Raw genomic sequence first — 13,342 nt, 5'->3', positions numbered from 1 at the left:
TGTTAAAAGTTTTTGTCTATTTTGGTTGTGCATAGATGCCATTATTCATACCCTGCATGCAGCAGAAGCTCTGGACCAGACGGGAAGCACTGACATCTCATAGAGGACATCCTCCCCTTTCCTAGGGTGTATTGTCTGTGCTGGCAAAGAGCAGAGTTCAGGGTGGGCACACCAAATTACTTTACTTTTGCATGTTTTTGTCTATTTTGGTTGTGCATTGATGGTCTTATCTGTGCCCTGCACCCAGCAGAAGCTCTAAGCCAGGCAGGAAGCAATGGCATTTCAAAGAGGACATCCTCCCTTTTCCTTGGGTGTATGACTTCCCCTAGACCAGAACAGAGTTTAGGGTGGGCACTTATTTTCTGCATGCTTTTGTCTGTTGTAGTTGTGCATAGATGCCCTTATCTATGCCCTGCACCCAGCAGCAGCTCTGGGCCATGCAGGAAGCACTGGCATCCCATAGAGGACACCCTCCCCTTTCCTGGGGTGTATGATTTGTCCTGGCCTAGAGCAGATTGTGGGTTGGGCACCCTCAGTTATTTATTTTTTATGATTTTATGACATCATTATGCATTTATGACCATTTCAGAAGCCTGATTATTTTGATTGAACAAATTTATTGTTATTCTTGATGGGGAGAGTCGCCCGATCACAGCGATATATCATATGGGGTACCACAACATATATTTTGTGATTCAGAGACATGTTAAACTTTGGCTTGAAGTTGCTGTAGCTGTCAACTTTTCTTCTTTTTTAGTGTTTTGAACTTTCAAGCAAATAAGGAACTAGGAACCAACTTCAGCATCGTGTATAGCAGCTTATAAATCCTATCTCCAAATAGATCTGTTGAATAAGATCTCCCAGCCAAGGTTTAATTTATATTTGTAGCTGTCGTGATCATGCCTAATTGTCTTCCCCAAGGCTTAATGTTTTCAGTGCAGGTGGGAGGGGCACTTAAAATCCTCCCATATCCATTAACCCCACTGAAGACAGTTCCTCAACTGAAAGAGGGTTTATTTCTCAACAAATACTTAAGCATGCGACAAAAACGTTTCTTTAGCTTCCTGCTGAACCTGACAATTAAGGAAAAACAGGTTCAAAAGAAAGAAAGAAAATCTCCCTGATAGGTTGTGACCCTCTTAGCCAACACTCCCCCCCAAGGCAGGGGAACCTTTTTCAGCCCAAGCACCACATTCCCTTCTAGGCAATCTGCCAGCGTCCAATATCAGTGGTCGGCAGTGGGTGGAGTAACAAGTGTAAATTTTATCTTTGTACAGTAGACTAGTTCCTAGTACATATTCTCCTTTGTATCCTCCATCCAGGCAAGCAAGAGGCATTATCAAAGTTTAAGAACACTTTCCAGCCACTCAGAAACACCCACAGTGTGAAGCAGGACTGGTGAGGATGAGTGTGGCTAGGGAGAAGCCTGGAAACTCACATTCTGGTCCCAGGCCTGAGGTTCCCTACCCCTGGCCTATAGGCTATTCCTCTCAGCCCCAAATTCTGGTATTTTTTCCCTGGGTCATACCTTCATGTTTCTCTTCTAGGATATCCAGCTTCATCACTGTTTTCTTCCCAACAGTAACACCTCCGCACTGGAGGAGTCTTGGGTACTCCTTTTGACCAAGGGAAGTAACTAGTCTGCGGAGGTGGATAGACCTTACCTACAAGGTAAACCAGTTTCTGTGACTCCCTTAGCTCCGTTTCCTCAAGATTTTCTGCCAAGGCCAACCCCTCACGTAATTCTTATTCAGCTCCACTAGCTTCTCTCTCCTACCTATCAGAAGGCTACTCTTCTCTATCTTCCTGGACCTCAGCTGACTAAGAACAGCCACCTGGGCAACATCCAGCTAAGTACAGCCAGAGAGCTGCCCTAACCCACAGAGGCCTGATTCTGGCACTGCTCTTTGCAGGTTAGATCTTGGATCCTAGACAATGAGGAGGACGGGATCACTGAAACTCCAGACAGCACACAGCGGGGTGGGGAGCACATTCTTTTGCTTTGGAGAGCTGCTAAATAATTAAATTCTAGCAAAGACCCCAGTTTAACTGGGAATGGACACCATAGATTCTTTACCATGACTTTATAATAATACATGTTGCTACTTCCCTGAGCAGTGGTGAAAGGTTTTGGGATAGTAGTTGGATTTCCTTTGGATGAGAAAAACTGGAGGCATATAATATTTTTTGTAATATTTGCTTTATTTACAAATATACAAGTAAACATAAGTGGAGTCAAAAAGGCACTCTGACAGAGCAGCAAATGTACTTCCTCACATCAGTTCTGACCCATTACTCCCAGGAGCCAACTCATAGGTCTCTCGTTGTCTCTTCCAAAATTGCAAATTGCTGTTTCTTCATACCCTCACTCTCTCTCTTTACATCCATCACTCCCTTAAGCAAGACAGATGTCACCTTTCCCAGGCTCGTGGGTATCCAAACACAGATTCCCATTGTTTATTTAAGTCACAAATATCGGTCCCAATCTCAAACCCTGAAGGGTTCCCAGACCAGCTGACAAAACAAAAATGCACAATAAAATCAACAACAGAACAATAAAACCAGATATTCAAACAAGAGCCAGATAAGAATAAAACTTTTTTTCTTAAAACAGTATCTTAAAAGCCCTGGACAAATAAAAAGTTGGCACCACACAAGTGTCTCTGTGCTGGAGCGAATATTTCAAAGATGGATGGCAGAACTGAATGGCCCTTTCCCTATTCACCAGACCACCTGCCTTATTTCTAATGTGGGGCCTCACAAGGGCCACTGAGGAAGATATTGACAACCTGGCAGGTTCATTATCTCATAAGCTGACCATTCTGGGCTATGAAGCAACACAGCAATGGTTAGCTAGGGTTGCCATATTGCCCGGTTAGCCGGGTTTTACCCGGATTCTCTGCATGCCGCCCGGCTAGTCCCTTAGGTGGCCCAGATTCTCAGCTTTAATTTAAAAAAAAATTAAGTTTCTAGGTGGTCCGGTTCTCGAGATATGCATAAAAACATCAGCTGCCCCCGACTGTTAAATCTTTCTTTAAACAGTACTGTATACGGTACTACAGCATTTCCTAGCTTTAACCCCGCCCGTTCAGGATTGCAGCCAATCAGGGATTGTGTTTCAGTTTCATTGACCTGAGGCAGTCTCTAGAAAACAAAATGGTGGTTTCACCCCGTTTATCTGAAAATCTCATAAATTGGGTAAGTATATACATTTCAGTTTTTTTCCCTCTTATGTGCAGGAGTCAGATCTTGGGCAGTGTTTTGAAAACCTTCCCAATGCTTGCTTTTTGTAAAAGCAATGCTAATCCCATATGCCCAGAGTAAATCCCATTGAATTCAATAGGACTTACTTTTGAGTAGACATGGTTATGAATGTGCTCAAAATCAATGGGACTTTGGAGTGAATGTAAAAAAGAATTGTGTTTGTGTTCTAACTCTTTCTAACCTCTCCCCCCCTTCCAGTCCTATTTTAAAGCAAGTATGCAGGGCTTACATAGGTATTACAGTTTTTATTCTGTAGGAAAGTAATACTGATTTTTTTAAAACTAATACTGATTTTTCTGCAATGACCAGCTGGTTTGACAATAAACTATTATGTGGGCTGTATGTATTTATACATCTGCAGTGTGTGCGTGTGTGTGTATGGAGTCTTTCCAACACCCCTGTGAGGAAGGTTGGAAACCAAGGCAGCTCACAACAAGAAATAAAGCCATTTAAAATCCAATAACAATAAAAACAAGTATAAACAGTTGCAAAACAGCGTAAAGTGGCATGATTCGGAATTTTGGGTTGTGTGAATGAAGTTGCTTATCACTTGAGGTTGCATTTCTGTCCCTGTTTGAGTAAGCCCCACTGAATACACTGGGACTTGCTTCTGAATAAATAAACCTAGGATTGCACTATAAATATCTTTACAGTTTGTGTAAATAATAAATATATTTGATAGTCATGCTTATATAAATATTTCTTCATTTATCATATTTTTGGTTTTTGGTTAGGAATCCTGACTGGTTGTGAGATGCTTAGTTTTTTGCCTTACTCATAGGAATCTTGCTGTGGTTGGTATGGTATTACATTTAGGAAAGTGTTATTGCCTTCTGTGTTTTTTTTCCTATTTGCATTTCACTTATCTTTAACCTCACTCCGTTACAGCCATAGAAGCAACAGCAGCATATGCAAGATAATTAACTCCCATTAGTGATAAGAACAAGAATTTATAATTATTATTTCAATTAAAACAAGAGGCTTATCAATACTTTGAAGAGGACCAGATATTTATTTTGTTTCTGAGCCCAGGACTGGGTCTTTCATGATGTCCGGGGGGGGGGGGAGCAGGAGAGTAGTCAATAAGACAGACATCCTGGCATTGATAATCTAATTAGCAAGGTATGTGTGAGGTTGTTGCACACTTCCAGGCCCAGTTTCATTTTGAGTATGGAGGTGGAACCTGTGTAGATGTGGTTGATCAAAGGGAGAAGAAATTTTGAGTTAAGCAAAGCTCTGCTTTTATAAAACCTAAGAAACATACAGATACTTTGAATGTCGGAGTGCCTGCACCAGTGGAATACTGGAGGAACTTGTAAAACTTGCCTCAACAGTATTTAGAACTGAGCATGTGGTGTGAAAGACTCCTTTTCCTAACATTTTGGCTTCTTGTTTTTCTCCACCCACCACATCTTTGAAATATATCGTATGTGGTTAACCGTACTGCTGCCCTGACTTACTTTGTTTGTTGCTATTTTGTGTTTTTATTATGTTTTTATATTGATTGTGTATTTTTATTGTTTTTATTATATTTGTAAGCTGTGCTGAGCTCTGTTTTTAACAGCAAAAGGGCAGGATATAAATTCTCTTAATCAATCAATAAATACTCCATAGTGTTGGAAACTAGAGTCTAGGCATTTAAGGCTGAAAATGTTGCTTTTTAAAAAAAGATTTCTCACATCTTTCCCCAGCTTTTGGTGGTAATTCCTAGGCACAAAAACAAAACAACTGGACAATCCAAATATTAATATGCAGATATTTGCATAATATGCAAATAATATGCAGATATTTGCATAATATGCAGATATTTGCATAATATGCAAATACTTTACATGATATGCAAATTAACCTGTCCGGATTTGTGGAACTGGAATATGGCAACCCTATGGTTAGCCAGCAATGTAACAGATACAAACACATACATATGTGTGTTAAGATTTATAACTGTTCCTGCAAAAGCTGCATTGCTAGATTATGGCAAATAAAATACGCTCTTAATGTATTAGAATGGATGAAAAAAAGTTTGGGAAGCTGCTGTGTTAACTAAAGTTACGTATCAAAAAAGAACATTAAATAATGTATAAGATAACCAGTTTATTGAGAGAAGTTTTTAAAAGCCTTTTTAGCTGCCATGGCAAGTGGTATAGGCATTCTCCTTGCCCACTCTCCCACAATACCTGGCTCTGAAGGATCCCCCACCCCAGCTCTTTATCAGAGCAAGGCCTCACTACGTGGGCAATAATGAGGTAAAAGGGGGCAGGAGCACGAATTCACTGCCCCGTGCACCCGCCACCTGTCTCATTCTGCCTCATTGGTCCAGCACTTATGCTTAGTAAAAAAAACAACTCATCAATGCCAGTGAGAATTTTGTAAACTAATGTTGTTAGAACAAATTAAACCAGAACTATCACTAGAAGCTAAAATGATGAAACTGAGGTTATCATACTTTGAACACATAATGAGAAGACATGATTCACTAGCAAAGACAATAATGGTGGGGAAAACAGGGGAGTAGAAAAAGAGGAAGGCCAAACAAGAGATGGATTGATTCCATAAAGGAAGCCACAGACCTGAGCTTACAAGATCTCAACTAGATGGTTCACGACAGATGCTATTGGAGGTCACTGATTCATAGGGTCGCCATAAGTCCTAATGGACTTGAAGGCACATAACATCAAAAGGTTGCTGCCAGAGGGCCTGTTTATTGATCATACATCTTGATTTGCTTACATAAAGTTTGTGGGGAGGTTAGGCCACACTGGCTATTTATTGAGTGTTCTGATTTATTTGTGGGTAAGTTATTGTATGATGGTGCATCAAGCAAATGTTATCCCACACTTTCCAGTGCATTTTCTCATCATGTTCCTCATTGCGAAAAAGCCCAGGTTTTGTCCAAGAGCACCAAATCTACCCGTTAAGTAGATGTAATAGTCTCATCCTGAGAATGTGTTCTCAGGAGACAAGTATCAGCATTGTTCACTTAGGGCAAGTGTGAGGCCAAGCAGGCCTTGCCAGTGCCCTGCATAAATTGAGTGTGCACTTTAGAACATGTCCCAGAATCCTCTACAACAAGGTTGAATTCTATGCAAATCAATTGATTGGCGCAGAGTGGTAAGCGGCGGTAACGCAGCCGAAAGCTCTGCTCACGGCCGGAGTTCGATTCCAACAGAAGGAGGAAGTTGAATCTCCGGTAAACGGGGTCGAGGTCCACTCAGCCTTCCATCCATCCGTGGTCGGTAAAATGAGTACCCGGCATATGCTGGGGGGTAAAGAAAGGCTGGGGAAGGAACTGGCAATCCCACCCCATATATACAGTCTGCCTAGTAAACGTCGCAAGACATCACCCTAAGAGTCGGAAACGACTCGCACTACAAGTGCGGGGACACCTTTACCTTTAGATAGTGTTCCTTGAAAGATTGAAAACAACTATTCTATGGTATTAAACACCCTGAGCTTCTTATGTCATTGATATTTTTATGTAAATATTGGTTTAATAATTCAGCATTAGATATTGCATCTGTGCAGACTGTTCCATAGGATGTGTGATGTGAGGGCAAATCTTGTGTATTTTACGATGTGTGTATGTGTTCCTGAAACATGGTTGATCATACTCAGATACTATCTACACATCTTGTGAATTCACGCAACACGTGCATAGCCACAGAGGACCATTAAGCAGAATACAGAATAAGTGGTCAAGTGTATTGGGGGGGGGATGTTGGAAGCACTGTCTGTCTCCCAAAGTGCACCCCTGACTTTGCGTAGAAGTATAGAAGATGTGCAGTAGCAAAGGAAACAATTTAACTTTTTGGCATAGTATGGACCTATAGCACTTTGGAAAGCTGCTCATCGCTTAACTTTTTATTATTAATATTTACTCACATAGCACTATTTAGGATTGCTTTCTCTTGTTCTGCTCCATGGAGTAGACTGTTTGGTAGAGTTTTTTATCCTCTCACTTTTCCAAGAGAAAGAGAGATTCTTTGTCCATCTGACAGAATGGGGGAGATTATTAGTCCTTAATTTGTAATAAATAAAAGGTGTATATTCATACTAAGCGCAGGTCCCAAACATGGCGGGCGGGAGGGGGGGTTTGAGATACTGGGTCCAAGGGAGCTTGGCCTTGCGGGGCCAAGCATTCCTCTGAGTCTGGTAAAAGACTGTAACATGCCCCCCCCCCCAAAAAAAAACACTTGTCCATTTTGAAAAAAAACACTGTTTTAAACAACTAAAGCACTGGCTGGTGTCCTTTAGCTTCCTTTAATCCCCTTGATTTGAGCTTCTTATATTTCTGGCTCCCTGATAACATATTTGCAGCCTGACGTGGTATTCATGTATATTATATACCTTGAGGCTGCAATGCTATCCAAGCTTACCTGGAAGTAAACCCTATTGAATATAGTGGGACATACTTCTTTTTTATTTTACGATGTGTGTGTATGTGTTCCTGAAACATGGTTAATCATACTCAGATACTATCTACACATCTTGTGAATTCACGCAACACGTGCATAGCCACAGAGGACCATTAAGCAGAATACAGAATAAGTGGTCAAGTGTATTGGGGGGGGGATGTTGGAAGCACTGTCTGTCTCCCAAAGTGCACCCCTGATTTTGCGTAGAAGTATAGAAGATGTGCAGTAGCAAAGGAAACAATTTAACTTTTTGGCATAGTATGGACCTATAGCACTTTGGAAAGCTGCTCATCGCTTAACTTTTTATTATTAATATTTACTCACATAGCACTATTTGCAATGCTATGCAAGCTTACCTGGAAGTAAACCCTATTGAATATAGTGGGACATACTTCTTTTTTATTATTTATTTAAGATATAACAAAACAACCAAAACAGTGGGGTACAAAAACAGGAAATTAAACATCCCTTGGCGGCATATTGAGAGTCAACAAAAGTATATAAAAAAATACAATTTTTTCTGCACCAGAGGAACATGCCTCTAAATAAACATGCAAAGGATTGCATAGTTAAGACATTGTTCTCCTAATCAGTGCTTGCACTCTGAATACCAGAAGCCTAAATCATTTACTCACACATTCTCAGCCTGTAAATCCTATTATGTGTCCCTGGGATCAAAATGTCCCTTTTTCTTATATAGCACTTATTCTTCCTTCTAGTAATTCCTAGTCAAATGTCACACCCTGTCTCCTCTTATCTGTGGACAGGAAATGCCAGCAGCAAGTGCTAAGGAACTCTGGGACCTGTAGTTCTTGAAAGAACATACACAGGAGACACACATTTGTCTGACTCAAACTACAAGTCCTTAAGCTTCCTGTACAAGCTTCCTTGCTTTCTAAATATCTGTTCTGGATACAGACATTTTTTTAAAAAAACACCAATGGTGTCAGCCTTCTGCTTGTGCGATAGACTTCGTCCTCTGCAGCACATGGGGGTGTGAGGAGCTTTAGAGGGGGAGGAAGGGGAAGCCCTGGCAGCGCACTCACTGGCACAACATTGGATATTGCCCACTGATAACTCCATTGTTTATAGACTAGATTTCTTGGTTTATTTTGGGGTAGTCTGGTTTGTTCTGTTACTGTTTTGTAAACCCTGGGTGGAACTGACAGCACCCCAAAGGAAACAATGGAAAAATCCACCAGCATTAAAAAAAAAAATGCTTGCTTGCTGGAGGATTTAGATAGTTTCCATAGGATAAAAAGTGTTTTTTTACATAATTTCTACTACCCAAGATATTATTGGCCTCTTCTCAGCTGAAGTATTATGATGTAACTCTGTGTTGTAATGAGGAATCAGATATTGAGGATTTTTAATCTTTGATTCATCTCAGTTAACCAGAGTTTGGAAAGCCGGCAACAGCAAGGATTCCTGGGAGACAGCCCCTCTGTGACCTCTGAGTACATATCTTGCAAACCTGAAGGTATAGACTTCCTGACTCCTATGGAAATTTGGGGAATGTCACCCAGTAAGAATAGGCACTCCTTTCAAGAAAGGAAATGTTTATGATAATGTTAGGATTGGATTAAGCCTTAGGAGGAGAAAGAATAGCTCCTTTCAAACTAGGAAATGTTATGCATTTCTATAGCTCCTTTCAAACTAGGAAATTTTATGCATTTCTAAGCCTTTAGGAAGAGACAGGATAGCTCCTTTCAAACTAGGAAATGGTCTGCATAACCGTTATGATAATCTTAAAGGAAGAGACAGAACATTAGGAGTCCACAGGCAGGAGATTGCAGTCATTATCTGGGAATTCCTCAAGGAATGGTTTCTGGAAAAACAACAAATTCCTTGACTGATGATCCTAAATTCTTTCATTGTTCTTATTTGTCATGTCCACATCTTCCTGGAGACTTTTACATTGAGTTTACATTGGGGTCAGTTTAGTTAGGAAAAGGTATAAAACATAAGGAGTGAGAAGGGGTTGGCAGTTCCTCTTCTAGAGGGCTCAACAGCTTATCAACGCACTCTAGCATCTTCAGGACAATTGCAGAGCTTCTAAGCTGAGGACTTGGGTGAGAACTTTCAAATCTAGCGCTGGTTACAAAGGGCGGAGCTTTGGCTCATCGGGCTAGATACGAAAGTCTCTCTCTCAGCCTTAGTCTTGCAGCAACTCTCCAGGAAAGGTATGTGCAACTTCTGGGCCTTTTCTTTCCTTTTTCTTTCTGTGTGGGTGAGCTTAATGTGAAAGTGTTCATAGGGTTAGTCTCTTTGCTTTAGTCTATCCAGTGTTGCTGAATGAATGAATCATAGTTAGAAAGCTGCTCACTGTTAATTGTAATTGTAAAACTGCAATATTTTTCCTTGTTTCTTCTCTTAATAAAACCACTCTATTTTACTTTCAGTGTGTGTGTCATTGGGTCAAGGGTAAATTTATACATGCTCTGGGGGTGACGTGCGGATAACTCCAGCCAAAGTTCCTGCTGCTCTCTTAATAGGGGAATTTGCATTTCTAGTGAGCTCTGCTCATGAGGAAGTTCAAGGTCCATTCGTAACAGCGTATTCAGTAGTAATAGATTGACTGGCACAAAGCAAGTCAACTCAAGAGTTAGAAGAGGATGAGATTGCACAAAGTGGAGGAGTTTGATGTTATCTGGTAATCTTAGTGTGTGGGGTAAAAGAATCAACACCTGAAAGAGCAAGGCAAAGAAATAGGGGTTTCAGATTGAATATGTTCCTTCTCACCCGAAACTGTCATTATAAAGGATGGCACAAACACACTCTTTAAGTACACAGTTTTCTGCTAGCTCAGGGTTTTTGTTTCCATTCACACTAACTTTCCTTCATTCAGGATTGTTCCACAATAAACTGTTTCAGAGCATGGTTTTCCCTGCCTCCCAAAGGAGATATTTACTCATAATACAGCAAGCTACAGTAGGGCCCCGCTTTACGGTGTTCCACTTTAAGGCGTTCCGCTGATGTGGCGGCTTTCATTTTCAATTTTAAAGGTATTTTTTGCTCTTTTGAGACGTTTGGCGTCATTTTCACATCATTTTTGCACGACATGGTCCATTATAGTGAATGGGGTTCCACTTTATGGTGATTTCCACTTTACGGCGGGGGTCTGGAACGGAACCCGCTGTATAAGCAGGGCCCGCCTGTACTTGCTACTTTGGGGGAGGAGATGTCAGATGTATCCACCCAGCTGCACATTGACCTGAATAAAAAAAACTGAAGAGATGGAAGGTATAAAGGAAGGAGAAGGTTATGAGAGAGCAGAAACACTATGGAGAAATTAATTCCTCTGGCCACCCAGGAGATTAATGTGATGATTAATAAACAATAGCTCAGTTCAAATTAGGAATGTGCTAGAATTCTGCCCAATTGGATTCCTCCATTGAGCAGGGGGTTGGACTTGATGGCCTTATAGGTCCCTTCCAACTCTACTATTCTATGATTCAGATTTGGGACCAACATTTCCATTAACTTGCTTATTCTCTATCGTTGCAGATCGGATTTTTATGTAGCTATTTTCTGTGCTATTTTCAATTTTTTTAATCTGCATCTAAAATATTGATATTAAGAATGATAATGTTATTGATATTACCTTTCAAAATATTGATATTTCCTTTTATCAGTCTTTATTAATATCAATATTTTTTGCAAGGGGAAAAAACCCCAGATCTGTAAAAGCAGTAACTAGCAAACTAGAATCAATACAGGCCTGTTAATTCAACAGAATGCTTTTGAACAGGCACCAGCCAATGGATCCCATCCCTAGTTCAGATATCATGCCAAACCTTGGTTGGCACTAACCACTTGAACACAAAATTTCAAGTTCCAGACATACAAACGTCAAGCCATTGCAAAGCTCCTTGGCTGTTTTTGTTTTCAGTCACCTGTGCTCACAGTGTGATAAGTTCATACATTCATTCCTCTTCCTGTGGTGCAGCAGCCTCAAAATCAGGGGTTGCTAGCCTGTGAACCTCCAGTTGCTGTTGGATTGCAACTCCCATCATTCCCAGCTAGAATGGCCAGTGGCCAGCGATGATGGGAGTGGACTCCAACAACATCTGGAGGGTCACAGGTTAGCCACTCCTGCTGTAGCCTCTCAAGTTTGTCAAACATCACACCAACCCAAGGTTAGCACAAACCATAGCTTACAATCCTATTTTGAGCAATAGTTTCTAATTCTAGTTTGTCAAGACTCAGATATCAAACCAAACCATAGTTTAGCTTCCTTAAACAGGATTTGGTGTGATATCTGAATATCACCTTTTGTATCTGCTTTAAAAGAAATTACAAAGGGGGGTGGAAACAGAAGAAAGGTGGCAGCTAAGATATTATATGTGATCTGGTATGAACAGCACATCGTAATTTGGATAGCAAGAGCATAGTTTGTGTGAGTGAACACACCTTAAGAAATTTTCTTTCTAGCACCATCATGAAATATCAAGCCCTTTCACTTCTGTACCCTGAGAAAGTGTGGTGACTCTGTTGGAAAAAGTGGTATTGCCACTATTTGTTCTTTTGATAAGCAGAATTTCATATGCATACAAGGACATCAACCACAAGGATTTTAAAATCTCCTTCATCCCCTCCCATCAGTGGTCTAAAGTCTTTTCTCCACTTGCAAACAAACCTTGAGATACCAGCAGAAATAGCAGGCACCCAAACAGAGGCAAAATGAAGACATATCTTTAAGCCACTGTTCAAATTCTGCTAAGTTACACAACATGAATCCATCTTTGGGTTGAATGATCTCATATCAGTTTGGTCACTTTCTTAATCCAGGGCACAAATTTGCTGACTTTTGTGTAAACACCAGGTGACTCTTTTTGCCCACACCCATATCCCCAGGAAGTGATCCCCCAAATTACCCAATGTCCACTCAACCTTTGACACATAAGTGGTCCCCCACTGTCTCCCTGGCAGCTGTCCACCCGGTTATCTTCAGAAAGGTTTCCAGCACAGAGCATACGATTAGTAAACTTCTTTCCATAGCGGGACTTGCATACTCTTCTTGGGAGTAGAGGCACTGAGCCCTGGAGTAATGTCCTTGAATATGACCTCCCTGAAACAAGAATAGATTGTAACCAGTTCAACTCAGAACAACAAAAATCCTTCAACCAAGCACACCTGTAACTTGCACCAGTGATAACTGTCCAGGGGAGCAGGCATACATCAATTCTGTGAACTGGACTGCATGAGAACGTTTACAGGGCATGAGAGCTAACCTGGTGCAGCCCAACACAGGTTTGACTGGGGCCCATTTTTTGATATTTATCTCACAATTTTTTTTTAATAAATTAAATTAAGGCTGCAGTCCTATACTCACATACCTGGAAGTAAGTCCAATGGGGCTTACTTCTGAGTAAATATGTATAGGATTGCACTTTAAGTTATTTATTTATTTATTATATTTCTATACCGCCCCATAGCCGAAGCTCTCTGGGCGGTTCACAACATATAACATCCAATATACAATTTAAAAACATATATTAAACTTAAAAATTATACCAAAAATACCTAAACATAATTAAACATATAAACAACTACAAAACTCAGTACTAAAATATTAAATGTAAAATGCATTAAATCGATTGAATATTAAGATGTTAAGATGTGTTCCTTTTGTAACTGTCATCTTAACATTCCACCTCCTT

At 40.6% G+C, this 13,342-nt stretch overlaps 1 protein-coding gene across 8 annotated transcripts in view; it reads right to left on the bottom strand.

Annotated features, from left to right (window-relative positions):
• Positions 1-2,238: 2,238 nt before the first annotated feature.
• LOC133388692 (neurotrypsin-like) overlaps positions 2,239-13,342 on the bottom strand; it is a 70,794-nt gene continuing 59,690 nt past the window's right edge. For all 8 annotated transcript variants that reach the window (XM_061634779.1, XM_061634782.1, XM_061634776.1 and 5 more), the window contains one exon: positions 2,239-12,750. In XM_061634779.1, coding sequence (XP_061490763.1) covers positions 12,440-12,750 — 311 coding nt within the window. In that variant the 3' untranslated portion in view covers positions 2,239-12,439. The remainder of the gene's footprint in view (positions 12,751-13,342) is intronic.

The sequence above is a fragment of the Rhineura floridana genome, chromosome 7, assembly GCF_030035675.1.
Source record: "Rhineura floridana isolate rRhiFlo1 chromosome 7, rRhiFlo1.hap2, whole genome shotgun sequence".
NCBI classification, from domain to species: domain Eukaryota; kingdom Metazoa; phylum Chordata; class Lepidosauria; order Squamata; family Rhineuridae; genus Rhineura; species Rhineura floridana.
This window is presented reverse-complemented; position numbering and strand designations above follow the sequence as displayed.